Below are 23419 nucleotides of genomic sequence, written 5' to 3' on the forward strand. Positions count from 1 at the left end.
AAACCCCATGCTGGGATTAATGATCTGCTTGGCACCATGGTCTGGAGGATGAGATCAGAAGTGAAAGGAACAAAAACCCAACTTTATATCAGAAGACATTTACGAACAACAAAGGCTGCCCCAGCACCACAAAGACCAGAGGAAAACAGCAAAACAATTCCCAAAGCTGCACTGCTCCGTTTGCATTCAGGGAATCAACCCTGACCAACCCAATATAAAGCCAAAATCTACCTCTACTTTTTAGATCCCTCCTCAAGCACAAAACTGGCTTCAGCATCTCAGCATCAAAAGCACTGAGCAGCCAACAGCACAGTTGGCCTTAAACATCGTCCAGGACTTAAAAAACAAACAGTGAAAAAAAAAAAATATAAGGGGAACAAATAAGCCAGGTACCAGCAATAATCTTTTAAACAACTCGGGATGAAAAGGGCAAAGCAGAAGTGAGCAGTGTTTTCCAAACCATGTTCCATCAGAACAGCATTTCCTCCAATGTAAATCTCTTTACAAGCACTGATCTCCTTAGAGTCGTTAAATGCCATCTTTATTTCTTTTTAATTGCTCCCAGTGCATTTTAAATTGCTTTTTGAAAGTATAGTACAAGTATATAAACACGATGTGTTGAAACACAGAACTGTTAAAATACAGGAAATAAATCTGAAAAGGCTGTGGTTTTACTGGTGCTCAAATTTCATTACCCAGAAACAAGGAATGCACTAGTTTTAAAACACAAAAATACTTGATTATTAAGAATGACTTAGTGTGTGGCAAGTTTCTGCAGATGATTATTATAACTCAGCAAAGGGTGCTGTTGCTTTCCTCCTGACCCTGCACACATTCCGGATTTAAGAGCAGCAAGAGGGAAACATCACCCTTCCTCAGCTTTAGTGCCTCCCCAGCACTTCAGCCTCTCATTCATTCCCCCTTCCCTGTTGGGATCAGTGCTCTGGGCTTGGACCACTCTGTTTTGCTGATTCAGCTCAGTGCACAGCCACGAAACCAGTTAGGTGGGCAGGAAACCAGTTAGATGGCCACAACGATATAGGGAAGGTAGAAAGGAGTTGGGGTGCGACAGGAGCCTTGTACAGGAGACGTGCCTCTGACAGAAACCTGAAGTTTGGGATAACCGCCCATGGAGCTGCCGAATGTTCCCAGCCCGGCAGCTGGGCTGGGCTCGGGTAATGCTGAGGATATTTGAAAGGGCCCTGTCCCGGTGCCAAGCACGCTGCTCCCATGACAAGGGTCGCTTTGTCTCGCATCCCCTCCACCTCCCAGCACATGGGAAACTTCAGAAATTCCCTCGCCGAGGAGAACAACTAAGCTGAGTAACTTGGAATTACAGGCTTTCAAGGTTAGTTTGCTGCCGGAGCCAAGACATATTTCCAGTGCTTCTCAGGACTGAAAACAACCTCCTACTTTTAATGACTTGCCTTTTATCTTTAATAAGGGATTAGGAGCTATTTTTCCAGCTAATACCTTAAAATCCAGATAATCATAAAAGCAATCAGTAATACCCAATATATGTTAATTACTCATTTTCTTCTCGTCTCTGGCTGACCTGCTGTCACTCACAGACATTAATTTGTCTATAATAAGGCTGCAAATCAAAACCAACAAAAGGCTTCAGGTCCTCTGGGGAGTCACAGGTTTGGACTTGGGGGATTAACCACAGATTATACCTGCGACGACAGCGAGGAAAACAACATCACAGCCAAAGAGGTGCTGAACTGTCCCACCAGCCGCTCTCCTACGCCTGGACCTGCTCCATTCCCACAGGAGTCAGGCAAAGCACAGGACTGATGTAAAATAAGGTAACGAGGCACTGGACAGACTTGACAGCACTAAGGGAAGCCAAAGTCACACTCACCAAGTTGTTCCCAGCGAAATGTGACCCTAAAATAATTTTAAGTTTTCCATACTGAGCCACACTGGCCTTTCCAAAGAGAATTTACGGGAATAACAGGTGTAGAAGCTTTACATTCAAGATCTGGTGCTGGAATAACGATGCTGATCAGCACACTGCAAAAGATTTAAATGACCAAGGGTTTGAAAAAAACCCTTTTGGTAGAAATTACATCAGTCCCCTTGAAAAACTTCTGTCAGAGATACCAAACCTGAACTTCCTGTATCCATCGAGGAATAGTACAACCAGCATATCCATCCTCACAGCTGTCTGCACAAAAATTAAAGGGAAATGGGAAATCCTTACACTTTGTGACAAAGAGACACCCAGAAACCAGAGATTTGCACCTCTGAACCCAACAGCAGGCTGAAGGGAATACAGACATTTCAGGGAAACCTCGCTCTAGCATGAACACAAGGCTGAGCTCTGTGGAAAAACAAATAATCTATAAATTTCACACAGGTAGTGTAACCCAGAAACAGCTTTGCTGCTCACAACAGCAGCATCTCTGCCACACGTCACCAGCCAAACCCTTCCCTTCCAGATCCTCACCTGCAGATCCCAGCAGGACTGGAAAGCTGAGACTGGAGGAACCCCACTGGACATCATCTGCTCCATCCTGGTGCTGGAAACACGGTCTTCAATAAAACACTCAGGGCCCCGGCAAGGTGAACCCTGAAATTCCCAACAAAGGGAACTGCACCAGTTCCTGCTGCATTGTTTGCTTTCACAGGGGAGAATATTTTTCTTGTACCCAGATGGAATTTTCCCTGGAGCAGCTCATACTCAATCCCTCTGGTCCCGTCACTGTGCACCCTCCTGAGGATCTCTGCACGCTGGGAGATAACGGGCTCCACTTGCTGCTCTCCTGAGGGCACTACGGCTGCACGGACACGGCTGATTCTGCCCAAGTTTCGGGGCTGCCCTTCTCTGTCCAGTCCAAACCTAACTCCATGTTACTGCTCGGTTCATTGCCTTCCTCTTCATATCCCAGCAGCGGGCAGGAAGATAACAATGGTGTGGTTGTCCTACGTCCAGTGCAAGATCCATTCAATCCCCGTCCCTTATGCCCAGGCTGGGGGAAGGAGGCACTGAGGCAAGTCCCTAACGTGGATCGGGCCTTTGGATGTGGATCAGGTGGAATTGTTCCCGGTGAAGAGCAAGAGACTTGACAAGTTTCAGCTGTGCAATTCAAAGGCCTTTCTACTGCCCACGACTTTGGGGTAGTTTGGACAAATTTTCGCCTGGGCACTGCCTGGCACACACAGCCAACAGTTCTAATTTCAGCTGTCTGATGTAAAACGCAGGTGGGAACTTCTTTCCAGAGATGAGGATCACTAGATGACTTTTTTTGTTAAGTTCTTTGAAATATTTTCTCAAGTTTTAAATAGAAATTTATCCCAGCTTTCCTTCCTCCTCCTCCTCCCCACAAGAAATGTGAGCTCAAGGTAGACACCTGGATAGAAAACTCCAGGCCTAACGATTACATTTTGGCAAAGACTCAAGAGTTCCCTGTCACAAAATGACAAGAAAAGAGTTAAGAAACTGCTTTTGAGTGATATTTAATGCATAGGTGGCTGAGATGTGAGTAATCTATCTCCCAGCTGCTTCAATATTCAGACTGCCTTTGCTACGACTTGATGGTCCTTCTGAATTTATCCTCAACGGCCCTGAAAGTCCAAGTGCACAGTTTCCCTACTCACAGAAGAACTCATAGCTCCTTGGATGCCATGAATTTGGAGAATTCCCTGAATTTCTATGACTTAGGTGGCAATGAAAAAAAAATGCTAGAGCAAGGATGGACGTACCTACTTGGAATTACATCCAGCATTTATGGCTGGATATATATATCCAGTCATATATATATATATATGGATATATATATACATATGCCCTCTGCACAGTCATTTCTTCCATTGCCAAGTCCTGAATAGCTCTGCACTGCCCTTAAAGGAGTTTAATCAGCTTGTACATCAAATCCAAACTCTCTCCATCATACTCCTGCATCTTCTGTGTTTCAAGACCGCAGCATTTGACATCTCGGCCCCCTCGCAAAATCACCCGCAGAGGTGATTTCCTGCCACCCCCAAACCACCTTCCCCCGTAATCTCCGGAGTCAGAGTCACGTAACACTGGGAATCATCTGGTTCTCAGCTCTATTAATAGAGGCCGTGCCTGCAGACAGTGCCTGTGGCCAGGCCAGCACCCTGGTCACGTAACACGGTACGTGTCTCCTCGGTCTGGAGCATGACGTGACGATCCTGATCCTGCCCCACCAGCACCCGCGGTTTGGATAACTTTTTAATATAATCTAATATTTTAAAACAATTGTAATATTACTGTTGGTTTACATTATTAAATTATGCAGCTCATTAAAGAAATTCAATGTGAGGTGATAAAACAGGAGAGGTTGTTTATTTCTCCAGAGTTCTAAGTTAAAAAGGGGTAGGAAGATGAGATGTGGGGAGAAAGAGAACTCCACTAGCTCATTAGCTCGGGTAATGCTTCCTTTAATTCTTAAAGGGATTTTAACTGGGGAAAAACCCCAAACACCAAGTAGTTGCACCAATGCAAATAAAAGCAGTCTCCCCCTTGGAATGGAATTTCAATTTCCATACTCTCCATCTCCTGGTGGATATAACACCATGATCACCTGACCTCAGCCATGTGCAGGCAGGCTTTGGACACGAGCAGAGCATTGGTTAGTATGTTCTAATGCACAAAATTTAGGATGCTGAATACCTGCAGATTCCAACATCAAATTAAACCAAGGATATTTAGAGTGCAACTTGACTACTTAAATGGAATTACAGAAGATGTAGAAAAAAAGGTTGGTTTTCCAGGTGTTTCTCAACTTTATGGTAGTGAAGAAGCCACGGAGCACGGAACAGCTCTTGCATAAACCTGACCCCTCAACCCCAACCCAAGTTCTTCCGCTTGATTTTGAGATGAAGTCAAACCTCTGCCCACAATGTCTCAGATAGGAACAGTTCAACTCACTGGTGTAGATAAAAAAAAGCCTTTTCTTCAAAACATACTCATTTTTTATCCCCCAAAGAGACAGGAAATTGTGAGCAATAAACCTCAAGGATTTCTTTTCCAAGATTTGAAAGCTGTCCTCCAGTGGAGATTCCCATTTTAAGCACATGCTTTGCATAACTGAAAGAAAATACTTGACCTTGATAGGAAGCAAAATATTTCTTGCAAAACATTTACTCTTCCTTTTGCTGTGTAAAATCCATCTGTTCTTCCCAAGCGAAGGACATCAAACCCACATTCCTCAGAAAAATGTCACACCAGATTTAATTGGAGGAGGATGTTTTTACAACAAGTTCAGCACTGACCTTATGTTTCTGAAGCCGTGGGCTTCTAAGAAAAGAGCATCTTCCCTTCTGCACCACGTGCTGCCTTGGATATGAGGGCTCTTCCAGAGCCAGGAGGATGTTCTTCACAGATCCACCACTTTCACATCAAGGATATCTGACAGAGCACCAAATACTGCCTAGTGCTGTCCCACATCCCTACAAAGGCCTCAAGCTCTCTAAGAATTTGTACCCAGGGCCTCTCTCCTCGTACAACCTGAAGCTACAGCGGGAGCAGCGTCCACAGAATCAAGGAATGGTTTGGGTTGGAAGGGACCTTAAAGACCATCTCATTCCGTCTGTATAAAGCTGACCAGGCAAAATCCTTCTGCCTTTCCATTTCTCACGAGCACAGAGTTCAAACACTTAGAAAAGACCCACAGTGTCACCGTGGCTTCCAGACACCTCAGACAAGCACAGGCAGCAAGTGAATGGGCTCACAATAAACACCATGTGCCTGACCCACACAGAGCTATAGGATGTAAAATTCCAGCAGATAATCAGAGGCTGCACACGCCTGGATTGCAGGCTTAGACAGTCACCACTTCCACAGCTCTCCCCTGGCAACCTCTTTTCCAGATGGAACCTCAGAGGAAATCCACACCCTCATTTCCAAAATGTGCTAAGGCCAGCAGCTGCAACCAAAAAGATCAACTTCCCAAGTCTCCAAATTTCAAAGGAACCCCAGAGTAAATACTGCACCTCTCTGTTTTAAGAAAATGGGTGAAAAGAAGTAAAAACACCACTTCTGGTCAGTCTCAGCCTCACAATTCCAAAGCTGCTGTAAAATAATCGTTCCCAAGGGTTTGAAAATAAAGAGCCACTCTCAGCATGTATCACTGGAAGCACCTCACTGCATTCCTGCAATCCAAAACCACACAACCCCTCTTCCAGCCAGAAACCTTCTCTGTAGCTCCTTACCACTGCATATTAATATTATTTCACCTTCTGATGGTTCTCTCTATTTTCAAAGGCTTCCAAAGCAGCCACATTCCCTTTCGACAACAGGAATTAACAGGTTCTTCCCCAAAGCATCACACCTTCCCCTTCTCTGCCCTGTTCACACCTGTCCCAAATTGTTTGGCAAAAAATGGCTATAAATATGGGAACTTTAATCAACAGGGGTTTTTAGCCATCAGACGTGTGCAATAACCACTGTGGAGGGATGAAGCAAATGCCCCAGCACTCTTCCCTTTTTAGAAAAGCACATAATTATGTTAACAAACAACAGAAGTATGAGATTAGTCACAGCACTGCAGCGAAAAGAGTCAAGTCACCAACCTTGGATTAGCTGGAGATGTAATGAAGGCGTGCTAAATATTCTCACAACCCCAAAATAACACTCAAATGCACTTGAGGGTTATCTACGGTCCTCCAAAGCAATCGGAGTTAGCCACGGAGAGAGAATTAAGTTGCCTAAAGGAAGGTCTGCAGGTTTAGGAAATCTAAGGAATGGATCCACCAGAAATTTTTTGTACTGCAAACAATCTATCTCCTCTTCTCCAGAAGGCCAAAGAAAAGCCCCTTACGTCGTTCACAGGTATTATATCCACTTTTTGGGAAAATAAAGGGGAAGAAAACACATCCCCAGCTTCCCAGACGCTGCCAAGTTTCAGTTACAAGCCTACAGCTCCAACTGCTGTGAAATACGGGATGTCCTGAAAGCCAACCCTCTCCACGGCTGGTACCAGCTGCGAGCTGTGACAGCACACAAGTCATCCACAGGACTTGGCTTCTCCATAAGGAATCCAGGAGGATAGGGTTTGCTAAAACCTGTTTTGCTCCAGTGATCAGGGAAGGACATAAGGCAGAAGCTGGGGAACAAGACCTTCATCCACAAACCTCACCCAGCTGCTGACTTTTCCAGCTTTTTTAATACTGAACCCTCCAATACTTAAGAAGCACCGTAAGCGTAGAAAACACTGTATTCCTCAGGCGCAGGCTTTGGACAAAAATTCACGTGTGTTACCACTCTCATACGGAAAAATCAGGGTATCTCGAGACTGGAAATGAAACCTGAATGCAAAGGAAATATTTGCCAGAGCAGGATGGACACAGCTGTCCAAGGCAGCTCCAGCCAGAGGGGCGAGCAGGGTGCTGTGACCACCACTGCCAGCTCTTGCCGGACATTTTCCATGTAGGATAAGTCAGCACCCGATCTCCCACAACAGGTGGGAAGAAGCCTGGCTCACTTGTGACTCAAGGGGAAGGTCAGCAACTGCATCACTGCTTGCAAGGGGAACTCCAAGGGGAGCTGCTCATCACCCTAACTGACTTGAGAAAGATCCCAGCCCAGGGGAATGATCCTTTTTTACAAGCCCTTTTTCACAACAACAGGGAGAAACTATGAAAACATCTGGCAATCCATTTAGTGACAGCTGGATAAAAAGCATTGGGAAAATGGGAACGCTCCTCCTAAGCACTGCTGGGGGAAGAAAGCCCTTTCACAGTACTCCACTTCCAAAGGGAGAGCAGGACAAACTGTGCAGAGACTGTGGCAGCTTTTCCATGAAGACAGCCATGCTCATCCTCCCAGGATCAGTTTACAGTAAGCCCCTATGAGGGAGGAAGGCTCCCAGCAGAGCCACACTTCGGGAAAGCCGCACAGCTCCCAGGCCAGCCAGGGCGGTGGGCAGGGATCTGCCAAGTCCAACCCTGATCCCATCTGTGCTCTGTTTCTCCCACTTGTGACCAAGGGAATTCTTTGGTTCCAAAAGCCTGTGGTCCTGAGAAAGTGAGCTAATGAAAGGGGAAAGGACAGGGAGAATCGATACCAGGAACAGTCATGCCAGCGTGGCAGAGCGGCCAAACACGCTCCCCGAAATCTCGCCTGCTCCCAGGTTTCCCCACGTAGCCAGAGCAGCTCCAGCCCGGGTAACTATTTATATCAGCAATCCACCCGGCACTTCAGCAGATGCTCAGCTTTAAATATGGCTTTAAATCTTCTTGAAAGCAGCCAGGCTAAATATATGCTCTGGGTTAAATTTGTTCCTGGTGCTGCCCTGGATCAGGGCTCTCGTTCTGCCCGCCCTGTTCCTATAGGTGCTGCCACAAGGTGTCCTGGCAGCCTGTCCTTGTCCCACCGCAGTCCCTCCCTTCACTACAGCAAAGCAGGACCAAACCCTCAAAGGAGGTGATGCTGGAACGTCCAACAATCAAAAACTGCTCGCATGCAACCCCAAATGTGGTTTTGTCTGCAGCTGGAAGCTTCTTATTTATTGCCAAAGCCCTAAAGGAACCCACGAGACAAAGAGCAATCTCATTCCAAAGGCAAACAATTCCTTACAAAATACTGCCTGTTTTGCATATACATGCATATGTATTTTAAGTAGACAAGGTAAGGGATTTGGAAATCTTCCCTTTTCACCACTGACACAGCTGGAATAAAAACCAGACTGAGCTCAGTAGAAAGCCCCCAGCACTGTTTTTCTGGGGCAGATCCCAAGGCACGCTGCCCATCCCACGACCTTTAGCAGTTCCCTGCTCCCCCCTCCCTCACCCACACATGACACGCATCACTGGGAGCTGCAAGATGCTGCAAAACCCTCGGGCCAGGCCAAAGGAAAGTCTAAATGACTCCAGGATTACTCTAAATTAGGAGTTTAGAGTGTGGGCTTGATATCTGAACTCTACAGCTGACAAAATTTAACTGGGAAAACCCCACGTGAATAATGGAAATCAGCATATTCCATGGTTCCAGAGCTGTTTCTTTTGCCTCCAACCAGCAAATGGGATTCTACAGGCCGTGACAGTCGTTTATCTGAACCAGTCCCTCACCAAATAATCCCCATTTCTTGCAGCAGACACGAAACAACTGCTCTGGATGGCACTACTTTCCTGCCGCTAGGAATGCAGAGTATGTTTCAAGCCCGGCTTTAATGCAAAGCCTAGACTAATCCCCCTGGAGAGCTTTAGCTGGCATTTGCCAAAGGAGCAATTGTTGCCACTAAATACATTTATACTGTTTGATGGTGAGCAGTTTCTTTCCGCGGCGTGAGCTCCCATTCCCACGATGAAATGCACGCTGGAATGAAATCACTTGACTGTATTTCTTCTTTTGCTACAGACTCATCCTTCTGAAGTTTCCCATCCTGGGCAATTTACCTCGCAACACGCCGGGACAAGAAAACCATGATATACAAAGTAAGCAGAAAAGTCCCACACAGATAAAGGGAAACCCAAATAAGAGCAAGGCCAACAAAACGGGGTCAGGCATGTTCTCTAGGAATACCCAAAGTGCAAGGCAGAGTCTGTGCCCGGCTGAGTCAGCACTCTGCCTGGGAGCAAGGAGCAGGCAGCACCTTCTCCTCAGCGTCTGGAGCCCAACAGGTTTGCAAGGTGCCCCAGAAAGTTCTGAGAGGCCCAAGGACCAAACATCACACACCGAAATCCTCCCACATCCATGAAACTCTTTTCTGGCCTCGAAGCTTCCATTGCCTTTGTGGACTTGAAACCACGCAGTTCTGGGTGACTTCTGTCAGTGCATCTCCTTGACAGGAACCGATCCGGGCCACCCACCTAACTGCCCCCAAACAGCTCCCAAAACTTTGTGGAGCCATCGCTTGCCGTCTCTCCAATTTGTTCTTTTCACACAGCCTGTTCCACAGGCACCACGGAGTGTCTGACTGTGGGATACAACCGCTCCCACAGGGCACACCTGTCACCCTCTTACTGGGACAGAGCTCTCAGGCAGGGAATTCACAGGGGCTCATCTCATTCACCTAGACCACAGCCCATAGAATACCTTCATTTAGCTTCTCCCAGCCTGTGTGACACCCATCTCTGCCCAGATGTGGTGCCAGACACTTGCTAAGTGCCTTGATATCTAAATCTTGTGGTTTCAGAACAGCTTTTCTGCCCTCTCTGCACCAAGCACACCACGTTTCACCGCCTCCAGCCAGCTCTTCCCGACTGCTCTTCAGTGCATGCCCTTTTTTCCTGACTGATGACTCACATCATAAGAGCTACTTATCTGCTTCAAAGACACCACCACCACTACCCCAAAGCCACAATACCATCAGTGCTCTGCAGCCAAGGACCGCGCTGTCGCCACAGCACTGCCAACTGCTGTCCTTACTTCCTGATCCATTATCAGTATCATCCACCCCACCACCCTCAGGCTTCCCAGCTCCCACAGGGCCAGGCACTCCGAGCAGACTCCTACGGTGATGAGTGGCTCTCTGGTGGATCACAGTGGAGCTGGGTTATCAGTGAGAGCCTGAAGGCCAAGCTTGTCAGTCCCAGCGTTACGGAACTGCCCTCGGAGCAGGAATACACCAGAGGGTAACTGCTGGAGGTCTCCACAGAGCAGGATGCCCAGAGCACCTCTCCTCTCATGCCCAGCCGTGTCATTCACAGGGTTTTCTACCCCCACAGCTCAGGGCCCAACCAAACAGCCTTGTTACATCGGATGAACTCAGTTCCCATTACTATATTTAAATATTTAGGTCTCCAGTTGGAAACGAGGCTTGAACACACCCCAATACCACATTCAGGATGGGACTAGTCCATTCCTAGGTTTCCTCACACAGAGCAGGAAAGGCTCTGCTGATTTATGCATATTTCTATTTCCATTTAACTGCTGAGGTTTACAGTGCCCTTCCAGGGAATATCCAAGCTGTAAGGAAAAGGCACCAAAAGGGCTCTGCCTTTTTAGAGACATAAATCTGGCCGGGCAAATTCAAACACATCTATCCAGAACCACCCACATTTTTGTTAACGTCTGCTTTCCTCTTCAGCTTGCAGATGACCAAGCTCCTCCCTACACATAATTTTGATGTACTTAATATCATTATTTTAAAGTTCACCCAGTGGGTAAGAAATCAGCAAATAAATCCAAGCAAAGACTCTCCCCTGCTTGAACAGATGTCGGATCAGGATTCAAAGCTGAGCAGAACAGCCCACAGCTCTCAAGGATTTCTTTTCAGATATCATACAGATTTATTCTACCAAATATACCATTTTTCTGGGAAATGGCTGATGCTGAAAAAGTGGAAAGGAAATAATTTGCAATGATCAATGTCCTAGAGCTGAGGCCTTCTCTGCCCTACCTTGTTTATTCTTCAGGTTTATGACAAGCAAATCTCAATTTCCATTTCCTTTGGTGGTAGCTCTTTGACTGTCAGTCCTTCAGGTCACAGTTAAAAGAGTCAATTTTGGCCTAACACAAAGTCAGAGAGATAAAAGGCAGAAGACATAAAAGAAAGGCAGCTCTTGCCTCTCGTTAACTCGTTGTTTCTTCAAGGCATGAACACGTTCACGACACGGCATCTGCTCCAAACTTCAAAGCAAGATCACCATTCCCAAAATAACCCCAGCAGAAAGAGAAATCCCGGAGTGGGTTCCTGGACACGACCCACAGCTGCAGAAGGCTAAGCCTGAACACAAGTCTTGCCTCAAGAGCATTTGTAAGGGCATACTGAGGCTTGGCTTTCGTGAACCATGACAGATATGTATTTATTTCAGGGTTCCCAGTTACACAAAGCCCACACTGGAGCCATGTCCACAGGGATGCAGAGAGAGCCCGCTGCTATCAGCTGGGTATTCTGTATGGAATTGATTGATTTCTCTTTTATTTTTTTCAACACTCCCATTTGGTCATTCCAGCCTGCTGGCACTCCAGTAAAGCAGGTTTTTGGCCTCGAGATCTCTGGTTCACCCTCCACATGCTTCCCAATCATCTAATTCCCTAACAGCTTCCCTGTGCAATCAAAATTATCTGCATTATCGTTGTGCCAGCTCGATCTGGAGGACAAGATGAATGTGGGGTGCCGAGAGAAAAAGGGAAAGGCCCGGGAAGGCCTGATATGAGGGAGTTCTGCAGACATCCCTACACCGCTCTCCACGACTCTGCTAAAACGTCAATTGATCGCACTCGTTAGATCAGCAGCATCTGCTGCCATCCCAGAGCCACCATCTGTGCACTCATTTCCCAAACCCACAATCCCAACTGGAGGAGGTTAGTAGGTCACGAGCATAATTCTCTGCCCCTCCTGGGATGAGAGGAGAGTCGGCTCCAAGCCGCAGGAAGCACCGAGAGCCCCTCTGCCACCCGTCCTGACACTCTTAACACCTCTCCTGCCCCTCCCAAAAGTGGCCAAGTGCCCCTTTCCAGGGCAAATGCCAGAAGTGACAGGCAAACCTACCCCAGCTTTGCTGATTTTAAGAGTGTGGAATTAAAAAAAGGACAAGAGCCTCAAGAACAATCAGACCAAGGATCAACATCTGAAACGGTCCCGACAGGAGGAGTTCAGTGAGATTCACAGGAGCCAACTGAAAACACAAAGTAGGGCTCAGGGAAGAAAATCCAGGTGTTGGTTATACTGACACTAGATAATGAACTCTTGTTGGGGATGGCTTGTTCCCACGCTGTCCAACAGATTTGCACGGAGTTTAATCCAAAAAGAGCAGCTCTGCAGTGCCAAACATCACCTCCCCAAGTCAGCTAGAAAAACAGCTCTGGCTTCAAATCAAAATGCTTCTAAACGAGATTTTTTTTTCCCCACATGGTAAATTCCTTAGACTTTTCTGTCCCTTAGCAGTTTCACGTGAACACAGGGAACAGAATTAAGCAAAGAATTAAGGTGGCTTAGGTAATTATAGCAGCACATGCTATCAGTTCAAGACAGAAGATTAGCACAGCGAGCTCCCAGTTAAAGGGTCTTCCCCATACTGGGAAAGGAACTGGCCTCTTTTTTGCTCTGGCTATCTAAAACATGAACAGCCTACCCATGTCAAAGTGGCAACACAGACCCCATAAAAACTTCCAAGAGGTGCTTTTGCTGGTACTTAAACACTGAAGAAGTTTCAAGCTGAAGAACCACTTGCAATCCACCAAGTAGACAGTTACACACCTCGTGGCTTTAAACTCCGCATAAAGGTTATATTGAATTATTTTCTTCGACAATTACATGACTAATTGTGACGCCTTGGGCCAGGGGAGATTTCTAAGAAAATTGCCTGAAAGCAGCAAAGACCATTCTTAAATAAGAAAGGCTTAGTGGTAGACCTGCAAGCAAAGATGCAGTTAATCAAGGCAGAAGTCACCAGTAAATGAAAATGCTCAGTGTCATTCACACCTTCCCCAAAACCAAGGGATTTTGAGACTGATCATCTCTGCAGGTTACTTTTTCTGTTCTGCCCAGATCCCATTTATCAAATAATTCTTGTTATTTTATCTCAAACTTTGCCACCACTAACTCAATATTAATCAATGGCATTTTGACCTCCCTCCCAAGGGGAAGTTACAGCCAGAGAAGAATCTTAACTTTCACTCAATCAAAACCTATTTGTATCAGCTCCTCAAACTGAAGGGAAAACTGAGGTGTGGCCCAAGGGTGACAGCATTTGGGTGTCAGAGCCAAAAGGGCAGCAAGAAGTGTTTGTACATCTTACTCAAATTAATTTTTTTACTTCAGGGTCATGGATTTTGATCACTTCAAGTAAACAACGAAAGAGAAATTGCTCAACAGCCCTGCTGTCTATATTGGTGTAACTGCCATGGTAACTGCTGTGGTTGGTTTTCCAGGATGAAAACAGTGGAGGCAGGTTTTAAAAGCTCCCTGAAGAGCTGACACTGTCCCTTTAAATGCACTGCCCCAGGAATAATCCTCACCAAAAGCCCATTATCATTTCTCGATGGCATTCATTCCCTCTTCCTCCCCCAGTGGCTGCTCCTGCCAGACACATCCAGCCATTTCTGAACACAGAATTCAGATCTGAACAATTTCATCCTGGTCTCTCCACAGGTGGAAAATTCCCTCCTGTATATTCACAATATTCCAGGCCCAGGTGTTTGTGAGCAGCTTCACAGTATGCCCTTCAGCACCAGTCTGACAGCATCACAACCCAAGGAACACTGAAATCCTAGAAATACAAGGCACTTTCTAAACCCTACAGGAACACCAGCCAGCCCTCCTGAAGCACCCACAGCCCCACTGCAGCTGAAGGGGACTGACATGAACACCCAGTGACACGACCGCTACTGGAAACACAACACACCAGGAATGGATCAGGCTGCAGTATGGAATTTCAGCCCACGCTGCTGATTGCTGTTGAGGAACCACGCACAATGGCAAAGATAGGACTGGGTTGGTTTGGGTGGCTGAACAGCCCTTTCCTAAGGACACTTTGGTGGCACTTCAGAGGCTGGGGAACGACCAGGGAGGACAGAGTGTGGGAAGCGCTGCTGCATTTGGGTGAGATTTATTTTCACTCGTATGAGGTCCCTGACAGAATTGCCCCTTTGAAGACTTTCAACACCAGCTCCAAGGACTTGCCAGAGGGCAGCTGGTGGCAGGCAGAAGGGCAGACGCCACATGCCACCACTGAGCACGTCCATGTGCTTCCTACGGGTACTCCAGCCATGCCCATATTTTATCAGTCAGTCCTAAAGTGCACTTAACTTATCCAGGGACAAATGCTTCTTTCCTCCAACCCTCACTCTCGAAAACAACTTCAGAAATGACCCCAAAGGGGAAAAAATCCCAACTCTCACAACTTTTCTGGGCAGAGAAGAGGATGAATCCCCTGCACTGGAGGCACTTCACATTTGCCTCAACAACCAGATCATTTGCTGCTATTGTGTGGGGGAGACTCAGGACACACCTAAAAAGGGAGAAAGACTTTAGCTCTACCTTTTAGCATGCTCATCCGAAATGTGGACTGTGCAAGGGAATAAAAAAAATCCAAACCTGAGCTCCTTTCCCAGCCGTCACAAGCATGGAACGAAAGGTCCGTGCTGTACACCCTGCATTTACCTAAAGAAGGTGTATGTTCGGTGCAAGAGAAGTGTAAACGGTTTTAAACAATCCCAAGAGATCCCTGATGGGATCAGTACATGCACAAGTCAAGGTGAAAAAGAAAAAAAACCAGGAGTTCAGGTAAGGGGTGTTGCAAAGACAGCAGTTTTTTTAATTAGCTGTCTGAGTAAAGCCCTGCACTCTCGCCAAGAAGAAAAGGAAAGTCTTTGCTTGGGGCGACAGGTCACACCTAGGCCCAACCTCGTAACACCACATGCCTTCACCCCACCCAAGGGCCTCACTGGGAGCTGTGGGGCTTTGCAGGGAGCCACAGGAACAAGAGAAATGCCACGCAGATCCTCTCTTGAAATGAGAGCTGGAGTAAATAACGGTGGAAGGAAGCCAGCTTTAGCTGCTGCTGAGGTACCTCTCTCCCACATGTGTCTCTTCTCTGTCACTCCCACACCTCAAGTAGTCCTAATTGCCATCAACAGCATCTTCATGGCTTTACACTGACGTAGGGCAGGGTTAGATCAGATATTAGGGAGAAATCCTTTCCTGTGAGGGCAGTGAGGCCCTGGCACAGGTTGCCCAGAGAAGCTGTGGCTGCCCCATCCCTGGAAGTGTCCAGGGCCAGTTTGGATGGGGCTTGGAGCAACCTGGTCTATTGGAAGGTGTCCCCGCCTATGGCAGGGGATTGGAATGAGGTCATCTTGAAGGTCTCTTCCAACCAGGTCCCTGCCCACCTAAGCACGGCCAGGCCATATCCTAGGCTGACATCCAGACCCAGCAACAGCCATCTCTCCTGGCATTATGCAACCCTTCCCTGGCAGGGTGGGAGCCGATGGAGGGCTGTGTCCGCAGGCAGGGCTCACCTCCTCACCTGCACCCTTCCCACAGCCTGCCTGCCCCGAGCACCTTCCCATGCCCTTTCCCATTGACACAGCCAACCGCACCCCGACAGCCTCTGCGACGGGCCCCCAGCTATGCACGTTTGCAAACGAAGCAGTAATTAGTTCTGTGTTAAATTAATTTACCTCTGCAACTGCACTATGTGGGACCTAAACACGCTCCCTGCAGCACTGGAAGGGCAGAAAAAGGCCTGCTTCAGCTGACCCCGCCGCCCAGGACCAATCCACGAGCCTGCCATCTAGTTCTTGAAGACCAAAACACCAAAACTCCCGTATATTTATGGCAAAGTTTCCCTGACCACCTTCCCTATGTAAATACCGATACAAAAATCCTAAACTCTTTGGCCATCCTGCCTGGTACTTCTCATCTACAGCTGTTGCTCTCACTGTGGTGAACTGAAGGTAAAAGCTTCTGGAAAATCAGGAAAGAAACTGGATGGCTGAAAAATCCAGTAACACCAACAGGAAGACTCTTGGCACAGCCCTGCCTGCGCTGCATCTGCTCTGCTAAGTAGGTTCATTTATTTCCATCCTGTAGCTGTCTCCTGGTATTTATAGCTGCTGCCTTAATGAACTTTCGAGGTAGATACCAAGCCTGAGCCTTCCTAAATTGATGTTTAAATATCCTTGTTCAATTAATTCGATCTTGTTATGAACGGACAGTTCCACAGTCAGACTGGCAACTTCCACTCCTCACTGGAAATCACAGAATCACAGAATGGCCTGGGTTGGAAGGGACATTAAAGATCACCCAGTTCCATCCCCCTGCCATTGGCAGGGACACCTTCCACTAGCCCAGGTTGCTCCAAGCCCCATCCAAACTGGCCTTGAACACTTACAGGGATGGGATATCCACCACTTTCTTGGGCAACCTATCAGCTGGGACGTCCCCACAGTAACTTTTTCCTGCAAGGCAGGCACTCTGAGTTGGGAAGCAGTACTAGCCATTTACTTGCCTCCAGGGAAAATCTGATCCATCCAGCCCAAACCTCACCTGCATCAGGACAGGCTCCACCCAAAAGGGCAGCACAAGCCTCAAACAGCTTCTTACTGAAATGACTCCACTGAAAATGTGCAAATGCTCCTCCAAACCCAGATCTGAGGGATTAAGAGTGGGTTTTCACTAAAACCCTCAAGAACTTCTGCTGGTGGGTGGAAGAAGAATTCTCTGAGCCAACCGAAAACCTTTACAAACCTTTCATGGGACAACATATCGTCCCTCCCCTCTCTCTTTCTATATGGGTCCTCTTATCTCTCCTTTTAGGGATTCCAAAATTTAGATTGTGCAGTTACATTTATCCACCTGGCAACATTTTGACTCCTGACAAAAATCAGGTTATATTCTCTTCAGGGATGCAAGCACTGAGAGAATTCTATTCCTTGGCAGCAACAATTTGTCAGATGCACAAAGTCAGTAGAAGTACTGCAGCCCCTGGGTTTGGGCCAGGGAGGTGAGCCAAACTGACCTGGAGGGCAACCACACAAGGAGAAGAAACCCCTTCCTAGATCAAGCAGAGATGCACTTCCTCATGGGAAAATCTCTGCACGTCTGCAGTAAAGAATGAGGAAGAGAGAAATGGACTCGAAGAAACTTCTGTCTGCCTTCCTTGTTCCTCCCTTGTCTCATCCCTTGCAAGCAGCAGCAACCTACACCATCCTCTTCGTGCTGAGGTAAGCACTGGCCAACCCCATGAGGCAGCGCCAGGCAGGACAACCACTGCTAAAAGGTGCTTCCTCCTTGCTGGCCCTAAGTGGAAACCAGGGTCAGGCTGGTTAAAGGAGGTGCTGAGATGTTTCACCTGGAAGAGGGATCTGTCATCGTCTGCAGCGTCAGCAGTCCTGCCTGAGAACCAGGGTGTGAACGCCGAAGTTCTGTGAGCGCAGAGACAGCCCCTGCAGGCCTGGAATGTCCTGAAAGGGTTCTGAGGAGGGAACATTGCCTTCCCACCTCCTCCTCGGTCTATCACAGCACCCCTGTCTGGATTTGTGAAGGAGGCATCCTTCCCAAGCAATAATTTCCTTAGGATAAAACAGATCTGTACACGTTCGATCTCCAGATGGGAGAGCTGAAGGTTGTCTATAAACTACTGAAGTTTGGCTTGTTTGACTGAACTGGCCACAGATTAAAAAAAAAAAAATGATCGACGTTTCCACGCTGCACCAACTCCCAAACAGAGAAGTGCAGCGTGACCAGTCTGGAACCAGGACAAAACTTTTTTAGGGAAGGTTTGCATTTCTGGACCTGTTTATTCTCTTCCCAGTATCCACAGACATGTCCCATCGAGTTCGGTTGTTGTGGGATGAGCAGCTTGACCTGGTGAGTCAGATCCAGATTTGGTGCAGTTTTCACCAAAGAACCTGACAAATCAGGTAGGATATCATGGTCCTTAGGGACAGAATATGAAATCCAAGCACCAACAACTGCATCAACAGCGCCTTCATTCCTGCTCTGCTGAACTACACAGCTCTTACACATATTTCAGCTTCTGATACCCCATGCTCTCTACTGACAGCTGCCTCAGATATATGAAATACAGTTCACTCCACCTTTCTCCCAACTCAAAGTTGCTGCTCAGTATTTCCCAGCTCTTTGTTTCTAATTTCCCTCTGGAAATTCAATTTGAGCCACCTACCCCTCAATCAACGCCTGTTATGGGATGAAGATTAAAAACCCGGGGTTCTAACTGAGATTTCTTGCCAGGATTGCCAGTACTGGACACCTGGTAGGTGCTCACTGGAGAGAACTGGGCTTCCCTTGGACTCTCTTGTGTGATACAGCAGGAGGATAGAGAAGAAAGGCTTCTGAGCAAGTGAAAAAAAAGGGTAGGAAACACACAGTTCATGTTAGCTCTGAAGAAAAGAGATTCAGAAGAGAAAAAAACCTGGGGATATGAGGCAAGCTGTAATTCAACACAGTAATCCGAACTACCTCTCTCCTTTACAGAGCTCTGAACTAACTGAGCCAGCTTGTAAAAAGATCTGGCCACCAGCAAGAAACAGCAGGTCCCTGCAAGGACCTGGAAAAGTATCCGGATACGTGAGATGGGGAACAACAGAGGAAAGGTCCCAGTGATGGGATATGAACGCTGTTACGTGGGACACCTGGAATATTGAGTGCTATTTATGTGATCACATTCCAAAAATGTGAACTGCAAAGAGGTCAGAGGGGAAAAGACGATAGGAAAATTCCCAGATGGAGAGAGCTGGAAAGACTGCACATTTTTACATGCAGATATAAGTGTAGATGAGAACACACTAAGGCATAGAAACAACAGAGACAAAAAACACCATTAACTCTTCCTCAAATGACACAGAAACAGTGATGGATGAAATGAATGGCAGAACATGAAAACCTGATGGAAAAATGGGCTTTCCACCATGGGCACAATTAGCCTGTGGAAGCAAATCCCCTAGGGTATGATACACTCAGAAACCAAATAGGAATTGCTACAGGCTGGGTCACCTGCACGCCAAAGAACAACAGAGACGTAAATATAAAAATTAAACTTAAAATATATGAATTCTTGAAGCCAGGTCATTATGTCTTTTGGTGTAAAACCAACTCCTGGTTTCTGAGTGCTGACAAGAGAACTTTCTCAGGACAACCAGGGAACTAGAGCTAGGAAGAGCAAACAGATTCTAGGACTTGCCTTCCTTTTCAGGTGCTGCTCTCTGAAAAGACTAACAGGGCATGCAAACCAGTCCTCACCTGCCTATCAAAATTCAGATATTCAACCCCTACAGAGACTCAAACATACAGCAATGCTACATTTCATTCTTCTTTTTGTCTGCACAACTTTAAACTGGTTAGTTACTGTTGGAAAAAAGTTATTAGCACCACAAGTCAGTGACACACGAAGCCAAAAGCAAGAGGTGCTGGAATTCCAGAGCGGGTGCATGCCCCAGAGCCAGGGCAGAAGCTGCAATAGATCTGCCCAGGCACCTACTCAGTTTTTGCCTTTGCCTGCTATCTTTTTACACACAGAGTCAAATTGCTTTTAAACAGTTGGCCTGTTCCTGGCTGGCATTCACTCGGGAGCCAACTCAGGTGATACAGAGGGATGAAATGTCTGCTCCAGCCTGTGCCTTTTCCGAGCCACAGCAACCATTCCACAGCAACTGGCTAAGACTACTCCAACAGTGCAACATGAGACGACTGCTTTCATGGATCAAGTTTCCTCCTCCACGAGCAGATCCCTGGACAACAGACCATTGTAGTGAGTGACAACTGAAACAGGACTTACTGAGTGGTTTTAGGATGCTGCTGCTCGTCTCATCAGCGTTTTCTATGTCTGATTTGTCCGAGTAGTTCTCCGAGATTTTTTCCTTTTCTTTCTTTTCTTTGTGCCCAGGTCTTCTCCTGTGACGCCTCCTCCTCCTGTAGCTCTTCGGCACGTGGACCCCGATGTAAATCGTGTGGTGCCCTGGGGAACACAAGCACACAAGTATTAATTAATGCCAGCTCGGGGCAGTTTGGGCATCACTGCCCAGCACAGTTCACGCTGCCTTTCATAGAATCCCAGACTGATTTCAGTGGGAAGGGACCTTAAAGCCCATCCAGTCCCACCCCCTGCCATAGGCTGGGACACCTCCCACTATCCCAGGTTGCTCCAAGCCCCGTCCAACCTGGCCTTGGACACTTCCAGGGATGGGGCAGCCACAGCTTCTCTGGGCAACCTGTGCCAGGGCCTCACCACCCTCACAGGGAAAAGTTTCTTCCATATATCTAACCTAAATTTCCTCTCTTTCGGTTTGAACCCATTACTCCTTGTTCTATTCCCGTTTCACTCCAATAGGCAAGGGAACTATCCTTCTATGCTGGCCTAGCATTAATTAGTCCTGTTTTTCTTGCCTTCCAACGTGAGCTTGGACCTCTGTAGCTTCCATTTGGAAAAGTATTTTTTGTACCTTCATTTCTGAGAGCATAAGCCAGTGCAGACTCTCTGGTAATTTTTGTCCTTGTGACTCGTTTAAATGTAAAACAGAAGGCCATCATACTCATTTTGTAATATTGACTAGAGTGCTCTTCAAACACATTCTACACTAATTTTTCCATTTGATTTGCCAAATACATCAGCTGGACTTAACAACTACCTTGTGCCAACTGATTCAGCTTAATTGAAGAGCTTAGGCCAACAAAATCTACATCACTTGACTGTGCAGTCTATTGTATAAGAAGTGTCAAAGTACCATTAGGTACCTTTATACAGGTGCCATTATAGAGGTACCATGTTCTAAGTACCATTAGGGTGTTGTTATAACACAGCAGAGGAGGAAGGACTACTCACAGAAGTTCCTGTCAATTCCTAAGTACTCCTCACTTTCCAAAACAAAAATTAACTAGTAAGGCAGTGAGTGCCAGATTTCCTATGCTGCACGTAAATCCCAAGGATGCCTTTCCCCTCGCGCTGAGACTCTCATTTCAAACCAAAGCACTGCAGCTACATTTGCCAATTGTTATGTTGATGAGTTTGATAAAAATGTTTTATTTTCAGGGCTTTCTGCACTCCTGCCCCATCCAACCTGGCCTTGGACACTTCCAGGGATAGAAGAAACAGAAGTGCAGAGCTGAGCGGGGTTCAAACTCAGGCAGCAGAACAGTGACAGGAGAACAGTCCTGCGTGTGCTGTCTCCAGCCTGGCATGCTGGCACTGCCATCTCCGAGGAATGGGATCACACCACAGAGGGAACAGGCAGAGCCACGGAGGCATCTGCAGCAAGACCTTCGCATCGACACCTGAAGATCCGATTTAGCTCTTGCGTGCCAAAGGAAACCCAGAAAGCTCTTCCAGCAACTGGAAACATCAGCTTTAACGTGGCAGATGGCCCCTAAACGTGCACAGGGACAGCTGAGGGGAGATCTTGTCGGAGCACAAGCAGGAGCGGGAGGGTGGGGGTGACCCCGGATACACAGGGCACTGGTAGCCCTTCCCAAGGGATTCTCACACCCAAGATTGTATCCAGAAGCCTGATGCGAAAGGTTATTTGTATTAAACGACATCCTCCTCTGAATCACTTGAATTCTGTGGTCAGCTTGATAATAGAAACACATCATAGTAAGCCTGTAGTCTTAATACTTTAATATGCTGCCAACAGAACTGGACAATCTCTTTAATCTTTGGACCACGTGTGCGCAGTACAGATTTTGGTAACATGAAACTCAGTTGTATGTACACAGGCAAACATCTGCATTACTTTGCTGCTTTTCCCTGGTCTGAAGGCAGAGACTTATTTAATGTTGCTTTCCGTGTCCCCCCTCTGCCCCCTCCCAGTCTGTTCAGGGAGGCCAAGCAAGACATTTTCCTCCTCTGTGTACTTCAAGTGCTTGGCATCTGTTTATATTGTTCCAAACGCTGAGATAAACTTCTAGGCTCCCTTCCCAAAGCGCCTGGAAGGAAACAATTGACACATACTCTCAATGCACTGGGCTCCTGAGACATTTCCGACTCACCGGGGGAGCCCAGCCTTTCCCATGAGAACCATTGGCTGCAAAAGGCAGTGCCTGAGAAATGTAACGTGGCACACAGGCACCGGGCTGGGATCCTACGGCCTGGGGACGATGGGAAGCACGGAGCCGAGTGCTGGACTGCTCCTGCTGATCCAGATCCACAGTTTCGCTTTGTACACCCAACACGGTTCCTCCGGAGGGGCTGCTCCCATCGCCCTCCCCGCTCTCCCCAGGGAATCCATTCCCCTCTGTGTGCACCTCATTAATTTTTAGAGCTGTTCTGGCTGACCAGGGTGTATTTCACAACACTCGAACCCCACCTGCAGGTCCCAGTGGCACCGGCTCTGTTCTATGGGACAATGGTGGGCCGGGGCTTCCTCGGACTTACACCAGCTGCTGCTAAAACCCTTCAAGTTTGCGCCCAAGGAGAATCTTTACTGTGCACCAAGCTCACAGCAAACTCACTGCATCTGATTATTAATCAAGCAAGAAGTAGTCATCATCAGGGAGGTCCTCCTGGAAAAATTCAGTTGAAACCACATCTTTTGCTTCATCAAGAGCTGCTGAAGGCAGCAGTTCATGATTCAGCACCCAGATTTGGAGTTGGGGCACAGCAAACTCCCTGAGTCAGGTCTATTGGTGAAAACTCACTCATGTGTCACCCAACTGAAGTTCTGTGAAATGCAGCATTCCCTCCCCTTCCCTGCCTGCAGGAATATCTGGTCCTCATCATCAAGGCCAGGTTGGATGGGGCTTGGAACAATCTGGTCTAGTCAAAGGTGTCCCTGCCCATGGTAGGGTGTTGGAAATAGGCATCCTTAAGGTCCCTTCCAACCCCAAACCATTGTGAAAGATCACTTTATTTATCATCCTCTCCATTTTTAAGCACTAACTCTTTTAAGAAAAGGGTGACAATGGAATGGCTTTTGCTCAGCAAAACCAAAACTTGGTCACTTGGAGAAAGGAGCCAGAAGTTACAGGATCAAAGGATAAAGTCTGCCTGCTGCATCTAAGAAGGAATCCCTTCCACATGACTGGGTTCTTGAGACTCAGAGCCT

General features: G+C 47.2%; 1 protein-coding gene across 3 annotated transcripts in view; it reads right to left on the bottom strand.

The window, feature by feature from the left end:
• Nucleotides 1-23419, bottom strand: part of SLC4A4 (solute carrier family 4 member 4) — a 133326-nt gene that overhangs the window by 60048 nt on the left and 49859 nt on the right. For all 3 annotated transcript variants that reach the window (XM_039384337.1, XM_039384335.1, XM_039384336.1), the window contains exon 3: nt 20158-20337. In XM_039384337.1, the coding sequence (XP_039240271.1) occupies nt 20158-20337 (180 nt within the window). The remainder of the gene's footprint in view (nt 1-20157; nt 20338-23419) is intronic.

The sequence above is a fragment of the Pipra filicauda genome, unplaced genomic scaffold, assembly GCF_003945595.2.
Source record: "Pipra filicauda isolate LSUMZ 115617 unplaced genomic scaffold, ASM394559v2 scaffold347_size1265977_pilon, whole genome shotgun sequence".
NCBI classification, from domain to species: domain Eukaryota; kingdom Metazoa; phylum Chordata; class Aves; order Passeriformes; family Pipridae; genus Pipra; species Pipra filicauda.